Source organism: Canis lupus, chromosome 15 (genome assembly GCF_011100685.1).
Source record: "Canis lupus familiaris isolate Mischka breed German Shepherd chromosome 15, alternate assembly UU_Cfam_GSD_1.0, whole genome shotgun sequence".
NCBI classification, from domain to species: domain Eukaryota; kingdom Metazoa; phylum Chordata; class Mammalia; order Carnivora; family Canidae; genus Canis; species Canis lupus.
The window spans coordinates 8,098,515-8,120,889 of NC_049236.1; the positions used below are offsets into that span (position 1 = coordinate 8,098,515).

General features: G+C 58.6%; 1 protein-coding gene across 1 annotated transcript in view; it reads left to right on the top strand.

Moving 5' to 3' along the window:
- Positions 1 to 22,375, top strand: part of CSMD2 (CUB and Sushi multiple domains 2) — a gene marked incomplete at its 5' end in the record, with an annotated part of 437,990 nt that overhangs the window by 267,769 nt on the left and 147,846 nt on the right. Inside the window, 4 exons of the mRNA XM_038557633.1 lie at positions 4,095 to 4,264; positions 12,430 to 12,586; positions 13,628 to 13,819; positions 17,712 to 17,838. Of these exons, the coding sequence (XP_038413561.1) occupies positions 4,095 to 4,264; positions 12,430 to 12,586; positions 13,628 to 13,819; positions 17,712 to 17,838 (646 nt within the window). The remainder of the gene's footprint in view (positions 1 to 4,094; positions 4,265 to 12,429; positions 12,587 to 13,627; positions 13,820 to 17,711; positions 17,839 to 22,375) is intronic.

A 22,375-nucleotide genomic window follows, 5' to 3' on the forward strand; every position in this document is an offset into this window, starting at 1 on the left:
CCCGGCGCATCCTTCGCGGGTCCCAGGGCGGCCCTGCTCTGCCCGACGCGGGGCCGTGCGGTGGGCCGGGCGCTGCAGAGGCACCTGTGACCCCGCTGGCCGGGCCGACCGGCTGGAGCTGCAGGCCCAGGCCCCCGGGTCCCGTCCCCGCCCGCCTCAGCCGCGGCGCCAGCCTCCTCCGGTAGAGCAACCCGCAGGCCTCATTCCGGACCCCACGGCAGCGTTCGCTCAGGCCACATAATCCCCCCCGTTCGCCAGTTACCTGCTCCTCGTCATCAATGACCAATGAGCTTTGACAAGCTCGGAGGGCGACTGTGCAGTCGCCTAGTGGATCCCGTTCTGACCAGTTAGATCGTCCCTCCCTCCCATGAGCACCCCCAGAACATCCGCCTGCCCGACCTGGACGCATCTTCGCACCCACACGCGCCCCCCAAGGCCCAGGCTCTCTCTGGCCGCCAGCAGCTCCATCCCCCTCCGAGCAAACGTCCTCAGCCAAGCGGTTCTGGGGGAAATTTTCCTTGAACGGGATTATCCGGGACCACAGATGTACGCGCTCCGTAAGCTCCTGCCTCATTGATCTCATTACATAAACTCATTCTTTAGGTTATTATTACAATTACTGTTTGTTCACGACACCTCACAACATTTTCATCATTTCATTTGTCTTCTGCTTCGTGTGTCATTAACACTGCACGGCAATTACAGTCACCTCTAATTACCACCAGCCCTGCGACGGAGCCTTGGGCGGAGGTTCCCTGGGAGTGCCCACCCTGGGCGTGCTCCCAGGGGCCACCTGCACCGGGGGTGTATGTGGGTGGCCTCAGCCCATGCGGTGTTACCAGGACACAGGCCCAGCTGCCAAGGAGACGAGCGGCCTGGGCTCTAATGCACGGTGTGATGGGAGGACACGGCCCCTGACCTTGGCGTGGAAGAGACAGCCCTGACACCCCGGGCCCCGCTGCTGCAGGAGACCCGGCCCGTCCTTGGGAGCCCCGGTGTGACAGACAAGAGAGAGCCCCCCGCCTGCAGAGCCCCAGACTGATGGACAAGACCCAGCCCCTGCCCTTAACGAGGCCTCGACTGAGGGGGACGACGGGGGTCCCAGAGCCTCGGCCGGCTGCAGCACTGCCCCGTGCATGTGACGCTTGTTTCTCCAGGACATTCATTTGTTTCCACTTACGCTTGCATTTAGCGCTTCGATGCATCTCTGCTCCCCTGTCGCCTTGGAAACGCCCCCAGAAGCCCGTGTCCTGCCCCCTCTGCCCCCTGTACCCTCCCCGGTACCCGAGACAGATGCTGCTGATGGGCCAAGGACTGGGCCCCTCTGAAACTGCCCTCTCTGTGTCTATCCTCGTCAAGGTGTCGGGACGTGGGGGAGAGGAGACAGGGCGGCGACGACCGCAGAGCTGTCGTTCGGGAAACCGAGGCCGGGGAAGGTGTCCAGTGACACACCAAAGCCCACGTTTAAGGGGAGCCAGATTTAGTAGTTTAGGGCAGGAGGCGTCAGGGGCAGTGGGTGCAGCCAGTACCCCCCTCTCGAGCGCGGGCACATGGGGCTCCAGACGGAAACGGGTGAGCCGCACAGAGCCACCTGCCACAGGCGGGGAGATGAAGGAGGAATGACGCTGAGAGCCTCCCAGGTGTGACCACTTCCCACGTGTTCGCTTGCTTTCTCGTGAAATCTCATGCGTTTATTCTCTGTGGCCTCACAAGGACGCTACTGCTGCCCAGGGGAAGGCGGATCGAGAGACCGAGGTTCAGAGTGTGGACACACCTTGGCGGCCGCCCTCTCCCCGGGGGAGGGGACTAGTGTCTGGCTCCAGAAATCGGGGAGAGCAGCTTCAGGAGGCCTGGGTAACGCGTGGCTGCACGTGCAGGGCCCTCAGCATCCCCCACATCCTGGGACCCCGGAAAAGGTACTGAGGCTGCCCGTCCACAGCCGGCCCTTTAGTTTCATGCCTCAGCTCGGCATGTTCCTCATGCACACGGGGACACAGACAGGCCCCTAGACAAATGGTGTCGTGATCAGCACAGGCCGCGGTAGGAAACTCCCGCAGGCGGCCTGAGCCCCAGGTACTCCTTTCTCGTGGTTCTGGAGCCCAAGCCGGCCATGACCAAGCTGCCAGCACATTCGGGGGCTGCTGGAGCTCCTCTCCTCGCTTGCAGACCACGGCCTCCTTGCCGTCCTGGCGAGGCCGGGAGAGGGCTCTGCTGGCTCCGCAGCTCGCTCGCGTGGCCACCAACCCCCGTCACCTGCCCAGGGCCCCACCTTAGATCACGGCTGAGGCCACCAACGTTCAGCTCCTGGTAACGGCTCATGCAAACTCCCAGGACGGTGAAGCTGTCCTGCGCTACACCGGGCCCGGGGAGTGGGGCCCATTGAAAGAGCAAGAACTTGTTGGGGGGACACGGACGTTGTCCTCAAAGGTCCCAAGGAGCAGCCTTGGAGATAAGAACACACGAGGGTGCAAGTGAGACCACGAGAGGCGCAGCTCTGCATGTTCCTGCACCGCAGGCTCTGCCCACACCTCCGGCTCCAGGCAATCGGGGTAACCATGTGGCCGCTGGTTGACGTCCAGGCCCTTCCAGCCAATGACTGTGCCTAGAAGAGGGCCACTGAGGCATGGCTGGGGGAAAGCGGACTCACTACCATCAACCTCGGAGATTCGAGACGTGCTCCCGGCTCCCCATATGTCCAGACAAGTAATGTGCCTGCCATCTGGACGTGCGTTTACATCCTTCTGGAACCTAATTATTTTTAGGACCGTACATCTTCTGAGGTCTGTGTCCTCCAGATTCACTCATTCACTCATTTCACAAATATTTATTTTACAAGCAATCTGGGCTAAGCTTTGGAAGTTTAGATTCATTAAGCGTGACCCCGGCCTTCAAGGAGCACACATTTTGGGCAGGGGACACGGGCCAGGAACAAGCAGTCGGGGTGCAGCGTGACAGGCGCTGGGCCACCCACAGGCACAGGGAGAGGCTTGACGACCCTTGACGACCCTGGGAGTCACCTGCTGGGCACTGGGTGGGGGTGGGGGTGGGGGAGAGAGAAATAGGACCGAGCCCTGGAGGGCCCGCAGAGGAAGACACAGAGGTGGTAACAAACGGGGGAAGGACGATGTGCTGACTGCCGTAAATCAAGGGAACGCCAGGGAAGGAGGGCTAATCCTGGAGGCGGAGAGAAAGATGTCGAGAGGAGGCCGTGAGTTCATTAGGCTTTGAAGGAAACCGGGTTTTGGTGCGTCTGCGCTAAAACTTTCTCCGAAGCCCCAATGGCCTCATATTCCAGGACCAGGAAGGTTGAACCCTCAGGCCCCTCCTCCTGGTGAGTGGAGAGACTTGACCCCAACTGCTAAGTACCAGATTCTTTATTTTTTTAAAGTTTTTTTAAAGATTTTATTTATTTATTCACAAAAGAGAGAGACAGGCAGAGACAAAGGCAGGGGGAGAAGCAGGCTCCATGCAGGACCCGACGCAGGACTCGATCCCGGGACTCCAGGATCACACCCTGGGCTGAAGGCAGGCTCCAAACCGCTGAGCCACCCAGGGATCCCCAGATTCTTTATTTTTAAAATAGGGATGATAACGGTGCTGCCTACCCTGTGGGATTGGCGCTTGTGAGTAACGACGGATGTTTGGAAGGCGCTCGCAGCGGTTGTTTACTCTTGAGCCCTCTGAGCTTCTGGCCTGTGATGGTGGAAGGATTCGTCTCCCCTCCCTCGACCACCACCCCCTCCGCCCCGACATCCTCCTCCGTCATCCTGTTGCTATGACGCTAGATGAGCAGGTGTCGGGAGGGGCTGCCTCTTGCCACTAGGGAAGTGCGGGATGCCTGGTGGGCTAGCTTCTATCCCCACGGGAGAGAGAGATGTGGAACGAGAGAGAGGGGGGGACCGGACGGGACGACAGGTGGGCAGACCCGTAAGGACACTTTGGTGAGCAGCCCTACGGGCAGGCGGACAGATGGACAGATGGGCAGGCAGGAGGGCAAGCGGTGTGTCATCCTCGGAAGGCCCTCCGGCGCAGCGGCTCGTGCTCTGGATGGAGCGGATGGGGGTTAATCGGTGGCTGTTGTGATTCTCTTCCAGCTGAGTGTGGGAGTTCGGTCACGGGCACACAGGGCACGCTGCTGTCCCCCAACTTCCCCGGGAACTACAACAACAACCACGAGTGCATCTACTCCATCCAGACCCAGCCGGGGAAGGGGATTCAGCTGAAAGCCAGGACGTTCGAACTGTCAGAAGGCGACGTCCTCAAGGTAAAACCGATAGATTCCGCAAAGATGTGAGTGAAAGGAGGCAAAAATGTGCTCAGCGGTTACGTCGGTGGGAACGACCCACAGACCCACAGCTTCTCCTGAGGTCGAGGATCTTATCCTCGCTCGTCCGGGAGAGAGTGGGAACCCAAAGGACAAGGGCCTGGGGAGAGGCTAAGGATGGAGCTTTGGAGTTTGCTCGGGAGCTGACCGTCCTCATACGCAGACGGGGGCGAGAACGGGCTGGGTTGCCCGCGGGATGAGGAACTGTAGGCGCAGCCGGAGTGGCCGGTGGGTCACGCTTGGGCGGTGACCATGACCGTCCACGGGGCAGCGGAGCGCTTGGAGGCTGCGTAGCTGTGTGCACCCGCGTTCCTGCGACCCCGGGTCTGCGGGCTGGCCTGGCCGGGGGGGCCTGCATCAGTATAGTCCGCGTGTGCCCTCCCGGGTACGTTGGCGCGTGTGTTTTGTAGACGAGCAGGGCCGTTTCAGGAGCTTATTTTGCCATGTTGGTGGCCCGTGTGTGGCAGCGGGGTCCAAGGACGTGGATTCGAGTCACGTGTCTGGGACTCGACGGCAGAGAGGGGCTTGTTAGGGCGCTGAGCACACGTGTGATTCGCACTTCTCTGTGTGTGTGCGCGACTCGTATGGTGCATGAGCACGTATGTAATCAAAGCGTGGACTCCGGAGGATTTACCAAAGGGCTACTTCACTGAAATGGGCTACGAGGCAAATCTTGCACAGGACGCATCCCTTTTCATCCTATGCCAAGACACTTTTTTAGCTTATCGTGATACAGCTTTATTCCCTGGAGCCGGAGAGTCTTGACCTTAGAGACCAACAGAGGTCACTACCCTGAAAAGCTCAACGAGAAAGCATTAAATAAGCCCCATCCCTTAGGGTTCTCTCCAGATAGGAGAGTCCTGTGCTCTTTATGCAGAGATGCTGTTCCTGACTCACTGGGGCATGTGTTCTCTGGGGGTGGGGGACGTGCGTGCATTGGGAAGGTGCGTCTCCCTCCTACCCGATTATCCTTGAACCCATGAGATGACCAGTTGGGACCGAGTGCACCTGAAATAGAAAAGAACATGCAGAAAAAAAACAAAAGAAAAGAACATGCAGAGTGGCCCAGTGGGGATTCAGACCCCATCACGGGCTTCTTAGGCTCTACTTTGCAACCTCTGAGCTCCCCAGACATCTCCTTTCAAGTAAGCGTAGACGAGACTTTGTCATTTCTAAGGGCGCGTCTTGAGGCCTCGCCGCGCTCCATCCGTGCGCTCACGGTCCACACCAGAGCCTCAGAGGATACAGGGGCCAGTGGGGCCACAGTGCTTCCTCCTTGTAGCGCTGCAGATGGAACTGATGGAACACAGAGCCCTTCTTGCATGAAGGCTGTTGTCAACCCAGCGGAAAAAGGGATTTGGGGGATCAACTGACGAGTTTCCGGCTTTGAGGGGAATATAGCAGCAGTTCTGTGTGTCCAGCGCGATGAGACCAGAAGGGCTCCTTGGCTGCCAGAGGCGATGCGGAGTGCGGCTGGTGCCTGGGCCCCTTCACCAAGGCGGTCTAGGATCAGAGAAGCATCTGACGTCCTCAGCACATGTGCCCACTGTGTAGCTGCCCTGTCCAGGCGGGGTCTCAGGACTAGGTGGGCTCGAAAGACAAGACAGAGGCTTTCTGAGGCATTCAGGCCAAGAGGGGAGACACACGGGCCCTAAAATGCAGGTCAGAGATGAGGGTTGTGGACCCCAGGTGGTCCTGCAGGGTTGTGGGGAGAGGGCAATGAATTCCTATAGGTTAAGGGGATATTCCCAGACTTCAGACTTTGTCTCATAGCCCCTGCCCCGCTGGCCCTGCCGCCCAGCCTTCTAAGAGTGGGCTCAGCCTCCTTGCCGAAGACCCTCTTCCTCCTCTTTAGTGTGCTGCACAGAAGGCTCCAGCTCTGACCTAACTGGAAGGCCACTCCCGGGACCCCGGGACCCCCAGGACCCCTATAGGATGGGGCCTGGAGAAGGGAGACAGGGTGGTTTCATGGAGCTCCTTCTGTTCTAAGTCTTCCCCTCGGGGTCCCTTGCCTTCCTGAGGGAGGACCTGGGCAGAGGGGGTTCAGAACTAAAAGAAACCCACAGTTATGGCTTCCCAAATAGGATTCAGAATAGGATCCAGCTGCCCGTGGCACAGCTGGGCCAACGCGTCACTCCAGTCTACCTTGACAGAAAGGTGTGCAAGAGTTGCCCGGAACAGCAGTCGGCTCCGAGGACATCCTCCCCTCGCCCTGCTGGAATTCACCCACCTGCTGCAACGCTGGTAGATTCCTAATCCCGAGGACATTCTCGTCCCTCCAAAGAAGCCCCAGTGCACACCCAAACTCCTGACCAAGGACACCTGTCGCCTCCAACACACCTTAGTTCCTCCCCAAGATACGAATCTCCTGCATCTCACCAAACCTCCAAAGTTTCTAGATAATCTTGTATTTCTGACCAGGAAATGACTCCTTTCTTGCATTCGTGGTCCCTGATAGATTTCTTGTCTTCAATAACTTGAAAACTCCTTAAACCACACCCCCTACTCATACTCCTGCTGGTCTTCCAGAACTGATTCCTTTTATTTGGGCCCCCACCAAAATTTCGACCCGACATCAGCAAGACGGGAAGGGCCTTTAAGCTGCGGTTGTGGGGAAAGACGACTTCCAGGTCAAGGTGGCAGACGCAGCGCCTGCGTATATATAACTGCATCCTCTACGGGTCCCCCCTGGAATGACGACAAGGACATAAAAGCAGAGGGATGTGGCCTCACCATTGGAAATTAGGCAAGGGTGCCAGTCACATGTCACTTAAAGGAATTTTTGCCAAATGGAATATCCGAGAAAGAATCCAAATTGAGAAAGGGCCTAATCAAACTACAGTTCACGTAAGTGAAGTGAAATCCTGCCTCCGTTAGGACAAAGTGCTGGAAACCTTAAGGAAAAACACATCTCTGTCCACCCCGCTCAGCGCAACGGAGCCTGGAGCCGAGATGGTGCAACACACCATGGCGCCATTAATGGGGACCAGATATCCGTACCACCAAGTCCTTGGAAGTATAGTAGGTCTGAGAGACGACACAGACCACACCATTCCCGCTCGCCAGGACATCCTGGGCTCCATTTGGCTTTGGTTGGCAAGGCAGGTGAAGCCGGGCAGTGCCAGCGTTGGCGCCTACCGAGGGCCATCAGGCCAATTAGCAAGGAGGCCGCACACTCACACACACACTTAAGCCCCAGGAGCAGAAAAAGGCCCCGCTCTGGCCTTTTCTCCCTTAATTCCTCTGTTCCTCTTTAGAGACCACCGGGCATTTCCATTCTCTTCTTTCATCCTCCCTCTGTAATGGCGCGCCAACAAGAAAATTAACCGAATGTGTGTAAATCTTCCGTAGATCAGAAGACGAGGACCTGTCGGAGGAGTCAGAGCTAATTGCCCCTCTGTAAGCAACAAAGAAGAAAGACTTTAAAAGCTGCTCCTACTTTGTATTCTTAACGGGATTGAGGAGAATATTATATTTATGACACAAAAATAGGCATTAATGAAAACAGAGCAATCTGCGACGAGGAAAGATTAAATAAAGATGAGAAACATGATCACCCAATTAAAACATGGGATGGAGGCAATGAACGGAAGAGGGTAGAGCACAGGAGAGTGAAATCAGTTTATTATGAGATAACTTTGAGAACTCCACTCACACCGCATAAGGAAATTAAAAAGAGGATTCTTGTGTGTTACTAAAATGTACAATCAAACCACAGTAAAACTTTATGTGCAAATAACATAGCATGAATAAATTAAATAAAAACTGCTACAAATGTAAAAAAAAATGTAATAAAGTTACAGTCATGGTGGAAGATTTCAATATACCTCCGCTAGTCTCTGACGCATCGCCTAAGTTAAAAATAAATAGGGAGCTGGGTAACTTGAATAATATGACAGTAAATCCAAAGGAAATAGGAGAAAGAGCCTTTTTTAAAGATCTAGTCAAAAATGACTGAAAAAACAAAAACAACCAAAAAACAATAGCAGTTGTCAATAAAACCTAATGGTTCCTTGAAAAATAACTAATAAAAGATGTAAACCCTGCAGTACTGATGAAGGAGCAAAGCCACAGATTTACAATTTTAGGAGGGGAAAAAGGAACATAGTCCCAGGTGATGTAGAGATAATGAAACGAAACGTTGAGGAACAACTATAAGCTAAGAAATCTGAGTGCTTAGATAAAATGGACATTTTGATAGGTTAAAAACTACTAATATCAAGGAAAGATAAAAATCTGAATAAAACAACAATTACCTAAAAATTTTGGCTTACCCCCATTTCCTGCCTCAAGGGCCCCAGGTGTAGGCTATTTTATAGATAAACTAACAAAAGTTCAAGGAATAAACAGACGCAGAGAGAACAGCTCTCATCTATGTCCTTGCTCGTGTTACTTACGAGGCAAGGAGACGTATCGATAGCCGACTGAGTAAGACCACAGAAGGACAAACCGCTAGGCCGGTCACTTGTGGTCATAGGTCTAAACACCCTAAATACAGTGTCATAGTGAATCTGGCCACGTCTGAAAGCAAAAATAACCACGTGGGATTGACCCAGGAACGTGAGGATGTGTCACTATTAGAAAAGCCCATAGTGTTATATATTAACACTACGACGCTGACATTTTTGCAGGTCAAAACTGGTCACATATCGGCAGCTTCGTGTGGTTCAACTGGATGTCCCATAAAGCAGACTAGAAGCCAAAAATAAGTAATCCTGCCGGTACACGCCAAAACATCACAGGAGGAAATTCCGTACTCGTTCATGATTCTTAAAAATATCTCAAAACTATAAAGATAACTTTATTCACCTGATAAAAAGTTCCTACCAACGCCTATAGCAAATAGTTTCGTGGTCCTTATTCTTTTTTTTTTTAATTTTTATTTATTTATGATAGTCACAGAGAGAAAGAGAGGCAGAGACATAGGCAGAGGGAGAAGCAGGCTCCATGCACCGGGAGCCCGACGTGGGATTCAATCCCGGGTCTCCAGCATCGCGCCCTGGGCCAAAGGCAGGCGCCAAACCGCTGCGCCACCCAGGGATCCCGTGGTCCTTATTCTTAATGACAAAACTCCCTAAGGATTTCCAGTAAAGTCAGGAGCAAGACCAGAGTTCTGCTCTCACGCGTCGTACTCAACATTGTGCTGCAGATCCAAGCCCATCACGAGCGGATCAGAACAAGAACAAAGAGACTATAAAAATTAGAAAGGAATATATAAAATTGCCTCTTCTATTTAGAAAATACAAAAGAACCGATGAACTATCAGAATCGATAAGGACAATGCAGCAAAGCAGCTGATGTGTCTACAACCAATTAAAACACAATCAGAAAAAGGAGATCTCATTCCTAACAGAAGCAAAACCTTATAAAACGCCTGGGGATAAGTCTAAAAAATGTGCGTGGTCTTTACTGAGAAAAACCACGAAACTTTATTTTGAGGGATCTACACCAAAACGCAGGGAGGTTTCCTATTCACGGATGAACAAAGCATACGAACAAGCAATTCACATAAGAAGAAAGCGCAACTATGGATAAACACACGAAAAGATGCTCAACATCAGGGATAATCAAAGACGTACAAAGTAAAACAATTACCCTGGGGATCCCCGGGTGGCTCAGCGGTTTGGCGCCTGCCTTCGGCCCAAGGTGCGATCCTGGAGTTCCGGGATCGGGTCCCACGTCGGGCTCCCAGCATGGAGCCTGCTTCTACCTCCTCCTGTGTCTCTCCCTGACTCTTTCTGTCATAAATAAATAAATAAATAAATAAATAAATAAATAAATAAATCTTTAAAAAAAATTAAGTTGTACACCTTAATCATATACAATTTTTATTTGTCCATTATACTGCAATAAATATGAAGAAAGTAAAAAACATCTAAAAGAGAAACAAAAAAGAATTAGGTGTGATGGATGTGTACGGGCTCTCTCGGGTTTCTCAGAGACAAATCCATTCCCTGGACCATCGAAGCGTTCTTCTAGACAAGCAGTGGCCCTGGGCCAAAGGCAGACGCTCAACCATGGAGCCACCCACGGTTCCTTGGTTTAATTTTACGATGAAAATTTGCGCAGTTCTTTAAATGCCATTGGGGAAAAATATTTAATGATCCAAAAAATATGCACATTATATTAAGTGAAAGAGCAGGTTCCATAGAGTATCTATAGTTAGACCTTGTTTTTATTTTTAAAAATCAAGAAATAAACATATATAAGGAAAAGCATGCATAGAACAAAGCCTGGAAAGATCGTCACCCAAATGTTGTGCGTGCTAAAAGTTGTTTCCATCTTCTGTATGCTCTTCTGTTTTATAAGTTTCCCGCATGAATATTTTATCATAATGACACATTATGAACATCTTTTTTTTTTGCCCTTAAGGAGTTAGAATGAATTATGCTTGGAAATTAAGGAAATAATCCTGTTCCCGTTATACTTTTATTAATTAACAATAATCCCTTAACGTCTTCATATATCCAGTGAATGTTCAAGTTTCCAATTATCTCATAAATGTCCTGATTTTTCTTAAATTTACAGTTTATCTGAATCAAGATCCCAAATAAGGCCCATACATTGGATTGGTTGTCTTATATGGTTTTTGATCAATAGGTTTCTGCCTCCATCTTTTTCTTTTCTCCATCCCTTGTCATTTATTTGTTGAAGAAGTCCAGTAACTTGCCCAGGGTCATTTCTCATATTCTGGGTTTTGCCGAACATGCTCCCAGAGTCTCATTTCATATCCCCTCCGTCCTCTGTATTTCCTGTAAGTTAGAAATTGGATCTAGGGACTTGATACGATTCAGGTTTGATTTTTTTTTTCATTTTTTTCATTTTTTTTTTTTTTTTTTTTTTTTTTAGCAAAATAACTCCGTAAGTAGTGGTGTTCATGATATCTGATTGTTTCCCATATGGTGATGCCGGCAAGCGCTGATGACTAATGCCTTGATCAGCTCCTTCCGATTGTGTCCGTGGGTACAAATATTTTTATTTAACGACTTGGATGCCCCAGTGGGCTCAACCCTTTGAACTGGAGTCATCTCTCTGTTGGAATTCCGAATTCTCTCAATCTATCCGCGGTCTCGTACACGGAATCCGGAAACAGACGTGAGGCTCCCAGGGGCCTACACAAATCCCTGCAACATGCAGCGCTGTTAGCTGGAAGGATGGCTTCCCTTAGAAGGCTTGGCTTCATAAATAGTGGAATGGAAATATTGTTCCAATTTGCTGGCAGCTGGCACCACATCCTGGGCCGTGCACAAATATTCATCACCCACCCATAGATCCCATCTTTGATATTTACCAGAGCACCGGGGGGGTGGGGGGGGGCCTGCACTCAATCACAACTTCTGTTGTTATTTGTACAATTATCTGGAAAAGAGCAGCAACCTCAGGACCTGGGGGGCCAGTTCATTATTCCGACGGTGGTTGCCTTTGCTTGTGCACCGAGGTTCAGGGGACAGATGGGCGTCAGGAAAGCCAGATGCCAGCACGCCCCCCGTTCCCTGCCCCGGCGAGCCCAGCAGGCCCTTACTGGGGCCTCGTTTTAGGAGGGAAGGGGGTAGAGGCCCAGCTGGGGGAAAGGAAAAACACCACGACGCGCTGGCCACGCTAACGCCGAGCCGCTGGATCCCAGGGGCCGTGTCCAGAAGGGCCGCCAGGACAGGCCAGTGCCACAGGGGCGTGGGGTCAGGGGAAGGTCGGTCGCTCATCTGGGAGGATGGGACTGTTTAGCAACACAGAGATGCTGGAAGCTTCCGGCGTGCCCGTCTGCAGAGACAGATGGCTCGGGCCTCCGTGCAGCCCCCGCCTGGCCTCCTCGGGCTGCGGGAGAGCAAGCCAGGGCCACGTGGGGCTCAGGGGACACAGCAGAGCTCCGCCACAAGGGTCGCGTCGACAGGCAGATCCTCGGGGCTGCATCCGTGCCAGGCGGGCCGGGCAGAGAGGCGGCGGCGGGTGGAGACGAGGGGCCCGACTCCCGCCCCCTGCTTGCTCACCGTGTCGCGTCCTGGCGCTCGTCCTTGGTGCTCCGCTCCCAGAACGCAGGCTGTGGGGGGACGAACCGATGCGGCCGCGCTGACACGGGGTCGGGGGCTGGGGGGGTCTTGTCCACCCAGGTCTACGACGGCAGCAACAACTCGGCACGCCTGCTGGGGGTGTTCAGCCGTTCGGAGATGACGGGGGTGACCCTGAACAGCACATCCAGCAGCCTGTGGCTTGATTTCATCACGGACGCCGACAACACTAGCAAGGGCTTTGAGCTGCACTTTTCCAGTAAGTCCTTGTTGCCTCCATGTGGACTGCGACATCGGACTAGCCCCGGCCCCTCAGACGGGTGGGGGGCAGGGGGACAGCAGGCGTCGCGGATGAGGTGCCGCCTCCTCCAGGACCTGCACCTGCGCTCTGTGGGGGGCAGTCACCCGCATCCAGCTCTGGGGTCCCGTCTGAGGCTGCCTGAGACGCCAGGCCTGCCCATGACCCACTAGAGCTTCTGAGACACAGGCAGCCCGGGGGCCCCAGCGGTTCAGCACCTCCTTTGACCGAGGTCATGACCCCAGGATCCCGGGATCGAGTCCCACGTCGGGCTCCCTGCATGGAGCCTGCTTCTCCCTCTGCCTGTGTCTCTGCCTCTCTCTCTCTGTGTCTCTCATGAATAAATAAATAAAATCTTTAACAAAAATAAAATAAAATGAGACCTAAACACTGAGGCTTGCAGCTAAAGCAACCAAGCGCAGCCTCCCCTAATCACAGCATTTACGCAGCGATGTCCGGCCAGATGCAAAAAAAATGCAAAGACCAACCGAGGCTGAGAAGGCCGGAGGCGGGGGAGGCCTAGGCGCCTGGCTCTGCAGACGCCGACGTCGGGGCGAGTGTTGGTCATGCGGCTTCCACCTCAGTGCGGCCCCCGAGGTGCCTCCTGCCTGGGCTCCGGGCCGCGGGGCCGCGGGGTCAGTGCCTGCAGCGGCGGCAGCAGAGGCAGGCTGAGTGGAGTCGTGTGCGAGTTCCACATCTGTGGCCTGAGTGGGGCCAGGTCGGCATTTGGGGCTCCCCGCCCCCCCAGGTCCCCGGGCTCGGCGGGACGGTGGCACTTCGAGACCTGAGCTGGGGGCACCGCGGCCTCGGGGGGAGCGGCCCCGCTGGCTGCGTGCTCGGGGGCCACACGGAGGACACAGAAGCCCCAGCCCTGTGCCTGGGACCCCGAGCGGGAAGCCGTCCCCTACCCCCTGCGCGGCGGCCCGGGTGCACCTGCAGTGGAGGGAACACAGAGCACTGCCTCCGCTGCGCCGGCCTCACCCATGTCTCCTCCCGTGGCAGGTTTCGAACTCATCAGGTGTGAGGACCCGGGCACCCCCCAGTTCGGCTACAAGGTCCACGATGGAGGCCACTTTGCCGGGAGCTCCGTGTCCTTCAGCTGTGACCCGGGGTATAGCCTGCGGGGCAGTGAGGAGCTGCTGTGTCTGAGCGGAGAGCGCAGGACCTGGGACCGGCCCCTCCCCACCTGTGTCGGTAGGAGGCCCCTTGCTCCTCCAGGGATCCCCGGGCGCCCCGGCCCCCCCACCTCCCCTCAGGCTCCCCTCGCGTTCCCAGCCCTCAGCGCCCTGCAGCAGCGCACCGAGGCGGCGGCTGGACCCCGTCAGCCCCACATGCTGGTAATGCCGGCAACAGAGGCCGCGGGGGCGTCAGTTAGGGGGAGGGGGAGCAGCTGCCCGGGCTTCCGGGGCCCTGCGACACCCAGGCTCCGGCTCACTCTGGGCCTCAGTTTCCCTGCATGCAAAATGGGGCTTATGCTCCCTTTCCTGGGCCAAGTTAGAAGAAAGAGTAAGATAATGATGATCCATGTCACTGTTGAGAAAGAACATAACGATGAGCCGCCGCTTCCTAAGCGCATGCTGCTTCTAGAAGGTAAACTGAGGCTCGCTGAGCTTCCTGCCCGTGTCTCCGGACGGGAGGTGGCGGCCCAAGGCAGGAGGATGCGGTAGGCGGGACCCGTCCTTCTGTGTGGCTCACCCTTCCTACTGGTGCAGGTGCCCCCCCCCAAGCCTTCCCCTCCATCCCACCCACCTCGTGCCACAAGCTCGGTGTGTCTGTGCGGCAGGAACAGCGGGTGCCCACGCAGCGCCTCCCGCCAGAGCGGGTCCCGGCGGGCCTGGGTCGGTGCAGAAGCAGAGAAATGACACGAGTGCAGCACTCGGCCTGCCCCCGGGGCGCCAGGAGCCTGGTGACGGGCACACGCGTGACGAGCTCACGGCCGTCCGTGATGGCAACGCGCGGGGGAAGGAGGCTCCGCAGGACGTGCAAGGGTGGGGGGCCCTTCCGGCCTGAGCAGGGGTGAGACCACAGGGGGAGCCGCGGCTAGGCGGGGGCAGCGCACACATTCTTCTCCCCTAGACAAGTGGTCCCCGCGGGACCTGCAACGCTGACACGACGGAGGGTCCAGAGGGGACGGGTTGAAGCCGACGGGGGACAGAGCTCGCGGCCCCCGAGTGGCCCCCGAACATGGGCCCCTTCCTCCCCACATCCCTGCCCCACCACGGGCCTGCATGCGTGTGCCGGGCCCCGTGACAGGCCCCAGGACCTTGGGCCAGAGCACGTCCCCGGCCAGCGGGCTGACACACGGGCCAGAGAACAGGAGGGACCCCGTAAGGTTCTGCGGGGCGGCACGTGTCCAGCTGGGCTGATCGTAGCGGTGCTAGGACGGGCATCTCAGCCCCGGAGGTGTCCCCCCCCCCACAGGCCCCACTCGGGGGAGCAAAGCTGCGTGTCGGGTGGCGGGTATGTAGCCCCGCACGTCCCCCGGCTCCCGTCACCCGACCGTGGACGCTGCACCCCGCGAAGCCGCCGAGGCCCTAAGTGAGGATGGGCGGGAGGGCCAAGACCTGGTGGTCGGGCTGCCGCCTCCCCAGCCCCGGGGCCTCCAAATACCCCCTTGAGGAGGGCAGGGCTGGGCCAGGGGCCCGACAGCGTCCTGCCGTTGCCCCCCAGCTCCCCCGTGAAGCCCTGGCCCCCCAGCCACCCAGGGGAGGGCACGGCCAGCCCCCACCTGCCACCCGGAGCCCACCTTCCTCGGTTTCTTCTATGATTTGGCTCCGTCGCTCCCTTCCCTCAAAAGCCCCGCGGTCGCCCGCCCCCCCCCCCCCCCCCCCCCCCCCCGCTCATCTACACTAGGGGAAGGCGGGGGCCCTGTGAGCCTCCGGGCAGGAAACACTTACCACGCGGTCCCTAGTGCCGACGCCACAGCGGCTGCGGGTGTAAGGACATGAGGGCCCGGGGCCCAGGCCCCCTAGAGCCCTGGGAAGGAGGCACACGTGCCTGGAGCATGGCCCGCGCGTTGGGGTAAAACCTGCTCACCCGGAAACGGAGGCACAGGAGGACAGCGGCCACCGGCCCCGGGGGTGGGCCCAGGAGGTCCCCGGGGGGTGGCTATCGGCGGCAGGAGCACGGCAGGTGCACGTGGAGGCGGAGGAGGTCTCGTGAGGCCCGACTGGACCGCGGGCTGTTGGAGGGGTCCTGGGGGTGTCGGGGGCCCCTGGGGGTGTCAGGAGAGGCCTAGGGGATGTTGGGACCAGGGGGGGCCCCAGGGGGTGTCGGGGGCCTCAGGGGGGCCCTGGAGGTGTCGGAGGGCCCCAGGCATGTTAGGGGGGTTTGGGGGGGTCCAGGAGGTGTTGGGGGGCCCCTGAGGCTATCAGGAGGAGGCCCCGGGAGGTGTCAGGAGAGGCCCGGGGGGTGCTGGGGGCCCCAGGGGTGTCAGGGGGGCCTCAGGGGAGCCTCCAGAGGTGTCAGGGGCCCAAGGGGTGTTGGAAGCCCCCAGGGCTGTTGGGAGGAAGCCCCAGGCGGTGTCAGGGGAGGCCCTGGGGGTGTCAGGAGGCCCTGGGAGGTGTCAGGGGCCCAGGGGGTGTCGGGGTGCCCCAGGGGGTGTCGGGGGGCCCCTAGGGCTGTCGGGAGGAAGCCCCAGGAGGTGTCAAGAGAGGCCCGGGGGTGTCGGGGCCCAGGAGGCCAAAGGGATCCTCGCCATCGCTTGGGCTTCGTTCCAGGAAGGGAGGTTGGAGGCCCCCAGAGGCCTGGTGGGTTTGCACCCTAGAAGGGTCCTTGTGGTGGTGCTGCCCGGGCGGCTGGGGTGCAGGGCAGGTGGCCGGGGCCTGGGCCAAGGCTCCAGCAGTGGGGCCCAGGGCACGGGTGTCACAAGCGCCTCAGGGGTTCGGGCTGAGGCTCAGAGGCAGGTCCCTCTGCGGGGAGAGGAGGCCGGGGACCCCCAGCTTCTGACCCGGCCCCGCCCCACCCCGTCCACCAGGACCCCTGCATCTCCTCCTCCCCCTGCACCCCCCCCCCGCCTCCCAGGCCCCCCTGCTGGGGCTGCTGGGGCAGGAGACGCTCGTCCCCTGAGCCGTCACCTGCCGCAGGTGTGAGTGGAGGTGGCCCCTGGCCCGTGGGCCCTCGACGGGGCTGCCGAGTGTCTGTGCGTCCGTGCGCCTCACTCCCCGAACCCGCCCCACGGCCCACGGGGCTCAGACTCCAGCGGCTGCTCTCCGCGGGGGCTGCAGGGACGTCGGCCCTGTACTGAGGGGCTTTTTTAAAAACAGCCTTGTTGAGCTTGATTCGCAGCCCGGACACGTCCTTTGCAGCAGCGGCCACGATCTGGGTTTGGACACAGTGTCCATGCGGCACAGCCCCCCACAGCCCCCGCGTGCCCCCCACGTGCCCACGCCCTCCAGGCCCGCGGAGCCGCCCCCGCCCTTCCTCCTGGTCACGGGCCGCTCCGTCCCACCGACCACACCAGGCCGGTCATCGCGTCAGCGGGTGGACCCCTGGCTGCTTCCGTCTCTGGGCCGCATTCTGGCGAGCGGGCGCGTTTCCTTCCCGCGGAAGTTCCACATCTGAATCCCCGGTGGGATTCCGGGGTCAGGTGCTGACCTCCAACCCCCTCCCCCCGCAGCGAGGAACCGGGAAGCCGTTGCCTGAAGCAGCTGCGCCCCGTTGCCGTCCGCTGGCGCAGGTGTCTGTCGGGTCCCCATTTCTCCGCGCGGACACCCCTCGTGTCTGGCCCTTTGCCTGCAGCCATCCTCGGGGACGCCGTTGTGCCCGTCGTCGTCTGCACTTCCCAGACGGTTGATGATGTCGAGCACTGCCACGGGCTGCCGGCCATTTGTCCACCTTCTTGGAAGAAACGTGTGTTGAGATGCTTTGCCCACGGTCGAGTCGGGCTGTTTGCCTTTTCACGGTTCGGTGCTGGGGTCCCTCGTAGGCGCTGGATACGGCTTCCACCCAGGGACCTGTCCCTGCCTGCGCTCAGTCACCTGCAGGGAGCAGAGGGGACTCGGGCATAGTGACAGGAGGAGCCGCTGAGTCTGCCGGCAGCGCAGGCCACCCCATAAAGCTCACTTTTTTGGGGGATTTCTTCCAGCTGAGTGTGGAGGGACCGTGAGAGGAGAGGTGTCGGGGCAGGTGCTGTCCCCTGGGTACCCGGCTCCCTACGAACACAATCTCAACTGCATCTGGACCATCGAGGCCGAAGCCGGTTGCACCATCGGGTAAGTGCCAAGGGCGGCCAAGCATCCGCAGCGTCATCGCCGGGCGGCTCAGCTATGGGTGGCCCTGCACCCCCCCCCCCGGAGGCCCCAGTGACCCGCAGCAGGGCCTCTGACCCCAGCCTGCCGAGAGGTCCGTGCAAAACCCGGCAGGCCGGTCTCGGCTGCACAGGGCTGTGTTCAAGTCCAGCCGCTCTCTGGCCTCGGTGGCACAGTCACAGCCGAGTGGCCGAGGGCGGAGCTCGAGGTCATATGGACGCCAGCGCGAGCCCCAGCCCTGCCACCTGCGGGGTGCGGGCTTTGGGCACAGCCCCTACCCTTCCACGCAAGCGAGCATCTGACCAGCAGGAACCATTGACGGGAGCCCCCAGGTCCCAGAAGAGAGGCCTGTAGCCGTGCACTGCGACCCCAGGCCCGGCGCGGGTGTCATGAGTTCGCCCACGGCCCCGATAGGAGGTGCCGCGGGTCAGGCCCCGTGTGCTGGACGAGAACGCCGGGCTCCCGGGGTAGGGGGGGACGCCTAGAGCATCCACGTTGGCCCAGGAGGCTCGGGCGAGAACCCGGGTTTCCTGACTGTTCACGCTGTTCACGCGGCTGCCCAAGCTGGGCCTCGAGCTCTGGCGTGGGTCGGGCGGCGGGTGCGGAGGTCTGGGTGTGGGGGTCTGGGTGCGGGGGCTGCTCCGGGTGGGAGGGAGCCCCGGTGGGGTCCAAGCACAGCTGTCCCAGCAGGGCGTTCGCGCGCACGGGAAGGAAACGGGCGGAGGGTGCACGGGGCGTGGGGGGGCTGGACGGGAGGGTCCTGGGCTTCCAGCGGGATGGACCTTAGACTGTTGGACTGAAGAAACACATGAGGTGTTGCTGCATGCAAGGGTGTGCAGAGGGGGTGTGCAGGGCGCTGGGGGCACCTCTGGGCCTGTGTCCCTGCGGCCCTCCCCGCGGCGCTCCTCCCTGCACCCGCCGCCTTCTGTCTGAAACTGTCCTCGCTGCCGCATCACGCGCCTCAGGCAGCCCAGCCCCAGGCGCCCCGTCTTGGGCTCCAAGGAGTCACGTCCGCGGCCTGCATTTCCCTCACGGCCCTGCCGCCTCCGTCCCGCTCCGAGCCCCCGCCTGGCCTCCGCCCGCGGCCTCTCTCTGCGGGCACCTGCCCCCGCAGGCACCCGGGCACCTGCCTCCGGGGGAGCGAGCGGGGCGGGGCTGGCGGGGCCCTGAGAGTCCGTGGGCGCAGGTTCCCCAAGCAGAGTGTGGGGCGGCCGGGCGGGCTCCACGCTGCGCGTCCCTGTGAACCTGGACGCTTCCCTGCCGCCCCACCTCGGCGTCGCGAACCACCACGCGGCGCTGCGGGCAGGGGCTCAGGCCCTGGGCACTGCGGGCAGGGAGAAGCCCTGCGTGCGGTGGGTGCACCGGGTGGTCGGGGTCGGGCGAGGAGCGGCAGGCGGGGGAGCAGAGGTGTTGGCCTGGGAAGGGTGATGCCAGGACGGGGGCGGGGTGGGGCAGGTGGGGGTGCGGGGTGCAAGTGGGGCGGTGCAGGGGCTGCAGGGCCCTAGGCGGGGGGGTATGGGGCACAGGTGGGGGTGCAGGGGTGCAGGTGGGGGGTGCAGGGTGCAGGTGGGGGGTGTGGGGTGCAGGTGGGAGGGCAGGGGTGAGGATAGGGCCCTAGGTGGGAGGCGACGGGGACGCAGGCACAGGCAGGAGGCCACCCTGGGGGAGCGGCCAGCCTCTGGGGACCCAGGCCGCAGTCGGCTTAGGAGGCCGGGCCCTGGGGAGGGTGCAGGGTGGAGGATTAGGGGCGACGCAGGAACCACTGACCCGGCCCCCTAGCCGGTCTCCTCGGTACTCGTGGGAGGTGCCGTCTCTGTGTCCCTGGGTTTGAGCCTGACACGCGACAGCAAGACCCTCAGAAGCTGAGCCAGAGGCTCGGGAGGCGCCGCCTGCCCACCCCACGCCTGCCGTGAACCAGCCGCCACCACGAGTGCTTTGCCATATTCAAGGTCCCTGCGTCCTTATTTCCTGTTGCCCGTTTCCTCCCGCTGAGCCCCTCGAGGGCACGGGGGTCACCCCCCGGGGTCCCCCTGGTGCTTCTTCCCAAATACCTTGACCGCCTTCTACGGCACAGGACGCACCCCCTTCCTGGCAGAGCAACGGGCGGCACAGCCCGACCCCGGCAGGATCCCCTGGAGGGGGGCAGGCCCGGGGGGCGGGGGGGGGCAGAGCGGCCATGTGGGGCCAGGGCTGGGGATCCACCAGGGACTTGCAGGCGGGTGACGACCACTGTCACAGGGCGGTGAGTGCGGGGTCAGGACCCAGAAGAGCCCTGCAGGGTGAGGCGGGGGGGGGGGGGGGGGGGGGGGTCTTCCCCCGAGGCTGAGGCTGCACATGGGGAGCGCGGGGCAGGGGCAGCACAGTCCCCCCGCGGAGCTCCTGGGACCCCTGGTACCCCTGGGACCTAACCAGGAAGCGGAGGGGCTGCAGCGGCCGGGGGACGACCCCGACACGGCCTTTCTCGTTCCTTCCCGGCCCATGGCCTCCCCCTGCGCTGCTCACGTGGACGCCAGCCCGCCGCCTCTTCTCTGCCCAGGCCTTCCCCGTCCCCCTCCTTCCCTATGTCCCTGTCCTTCCCCTCCTGCCCCACGTCCCCCTCCTGCCCCGTGTTCCCCTCCTTCCCCTCCTTCCCCTCCTGCCCCGTGTCCCCCTCCTTCCCCTCCATCCCTGTCATCCTTCCGTCTTCCCCCCTTCCCCCTCGCCCCCTCCTCCCCTCCATACTCCGCCCGCCCCCCTCACTTGCATAACCCGCAGCAAAGTGAAGGGAATTCACTGTCAGGCCTCATTAAGACAAACACGAAAAAAACCCTTTTGTTTGAGTCCTTGTGTGGAGTAAGGTCTGGTAATTATTTTCCCAACAGGTATATCTTTATAGGATGTTTCTATGTTAAAAAAGTACATACATATACATACGCCTTTTTCAACAACTCCGAGTGTGAGTAATAACTGGGTAGAGAGGAGAGGTGTCCTCCTCCTCCTGTGTCCTGCCCCACGCCCCACAGATGACCGCTGGCGTCTGTTCTCCTCGCCCATCCCCAGGCGTGTGCCTCAGTGGCTCACTTGTGACTTCCCGCCTGGTCCCCTCGTACTATCCTGTCCATGTACAGACGCGAGCCTCATCCCGCCCAACGGCCACGCAGGAGTCTGCGGGAGCACAGCCCCCACTTAGTTTCCTCCTCCACTATTAACGATATTTTCAGCATTCACTGCAGCGAACGTCCTTACACACGAGTCTTGGACGGCTGTCCAGGGGTTTCCTGCGGAGGGTGCTGGAGGGAGGCTGCCGGGCGCAGCGGGTGAGCATCTCCCTCCGGCCCAGGCCGTGACCCCAGGGTCCCGGGATCGAGTCCCACGTCGGGCTCCCTGCATGGAGCCTGCTTCTCCCTGTCTGTGTCTCTGCCTCTCTCTCTGTCTCTCATGAATAAATTAGCAAAATCTTAAAAAAAAAAAAAAACTAAACTGCAGTGTAGATGTTTTGACCCGAGTATTTAATTTTTTTTTAAAACATACCAATTAGTTGTACATATTTTATACGACTTTTTTTTTTTTTTTTTTTTGTCATTTGACTTTGGGAATTTTTGTCTTCTTCATGTTCCACATATTTGAAAAAAGTGAAAAGAGCACAGGGTTTCATATATTTCTTCTCCGTCGAAGGCATTATGCTTTTCTTTCAAACAAAAAGGCGACACTCGGATGTTGCTTTCTTTTGCGTTTAGCTCTTCCCGCCGTTAGCCGAGTTGATGTGTTTGCCTTTGTTTTTCCTCTAGTGATTTGAAAGTTCTGTATCCTTTTCTTTTCTTCTGCCAACGATCTCGTGATCTTTCATTAATTCTGTTTTCAACACCATTTATCTTGTTGTCCTTTATTTTCGGAATCTTGTTGCTGCTTTCATTTTTACTTTAAGGAAACTATTGCTTTTTGTGTTCAGATTGCTCCTGACAGCTTGCTTTTGGGTTTTTCTTTTTTTTTTTTTTTCAATGCATTACCATCTAGCATCTCCCCGAGAATGCTATTTATGTTTTGTTTTACAAGGTCTTCTATTTTTTTATTCCTCCATTTATTACATTTTGCAGTTGGCGCATTTCCTCCTTTTTCCAGCCCAGGGGTTTTGTTGTTCCTTCAGTATCGAGTCGTTCGTGCAGAGCCGGACTCTGGCACCGGGACGCCCCCCGCTCTGACCTCAGGCTGGCGCTCCAGGCCCATTTTCTCCGTCAAGCGCAGATGCAAGACGGTCCTTTACGACCCGAGGTAGCTGTGGGGATACGTGAGTTAACGTACCCGGACACTCAGAACAAGGCCTGCAGGGAAGTCCCAGGTGGTGAGCACCCCCTCCTGCGGCTGGGGAGGTGGTTGACCCCTTGCCCAGACAGAGCAACCCAAGCCCAGCAGGCTGCATGTCAGCCCGTGGGGTCACAGGGTGGGCGCCGCGTGTCTGTGGGAGCAGGTGCCAGGCAGATGCGCCAGATGGGATGACACGTGGGAACACGCACAGGCCGGTCCC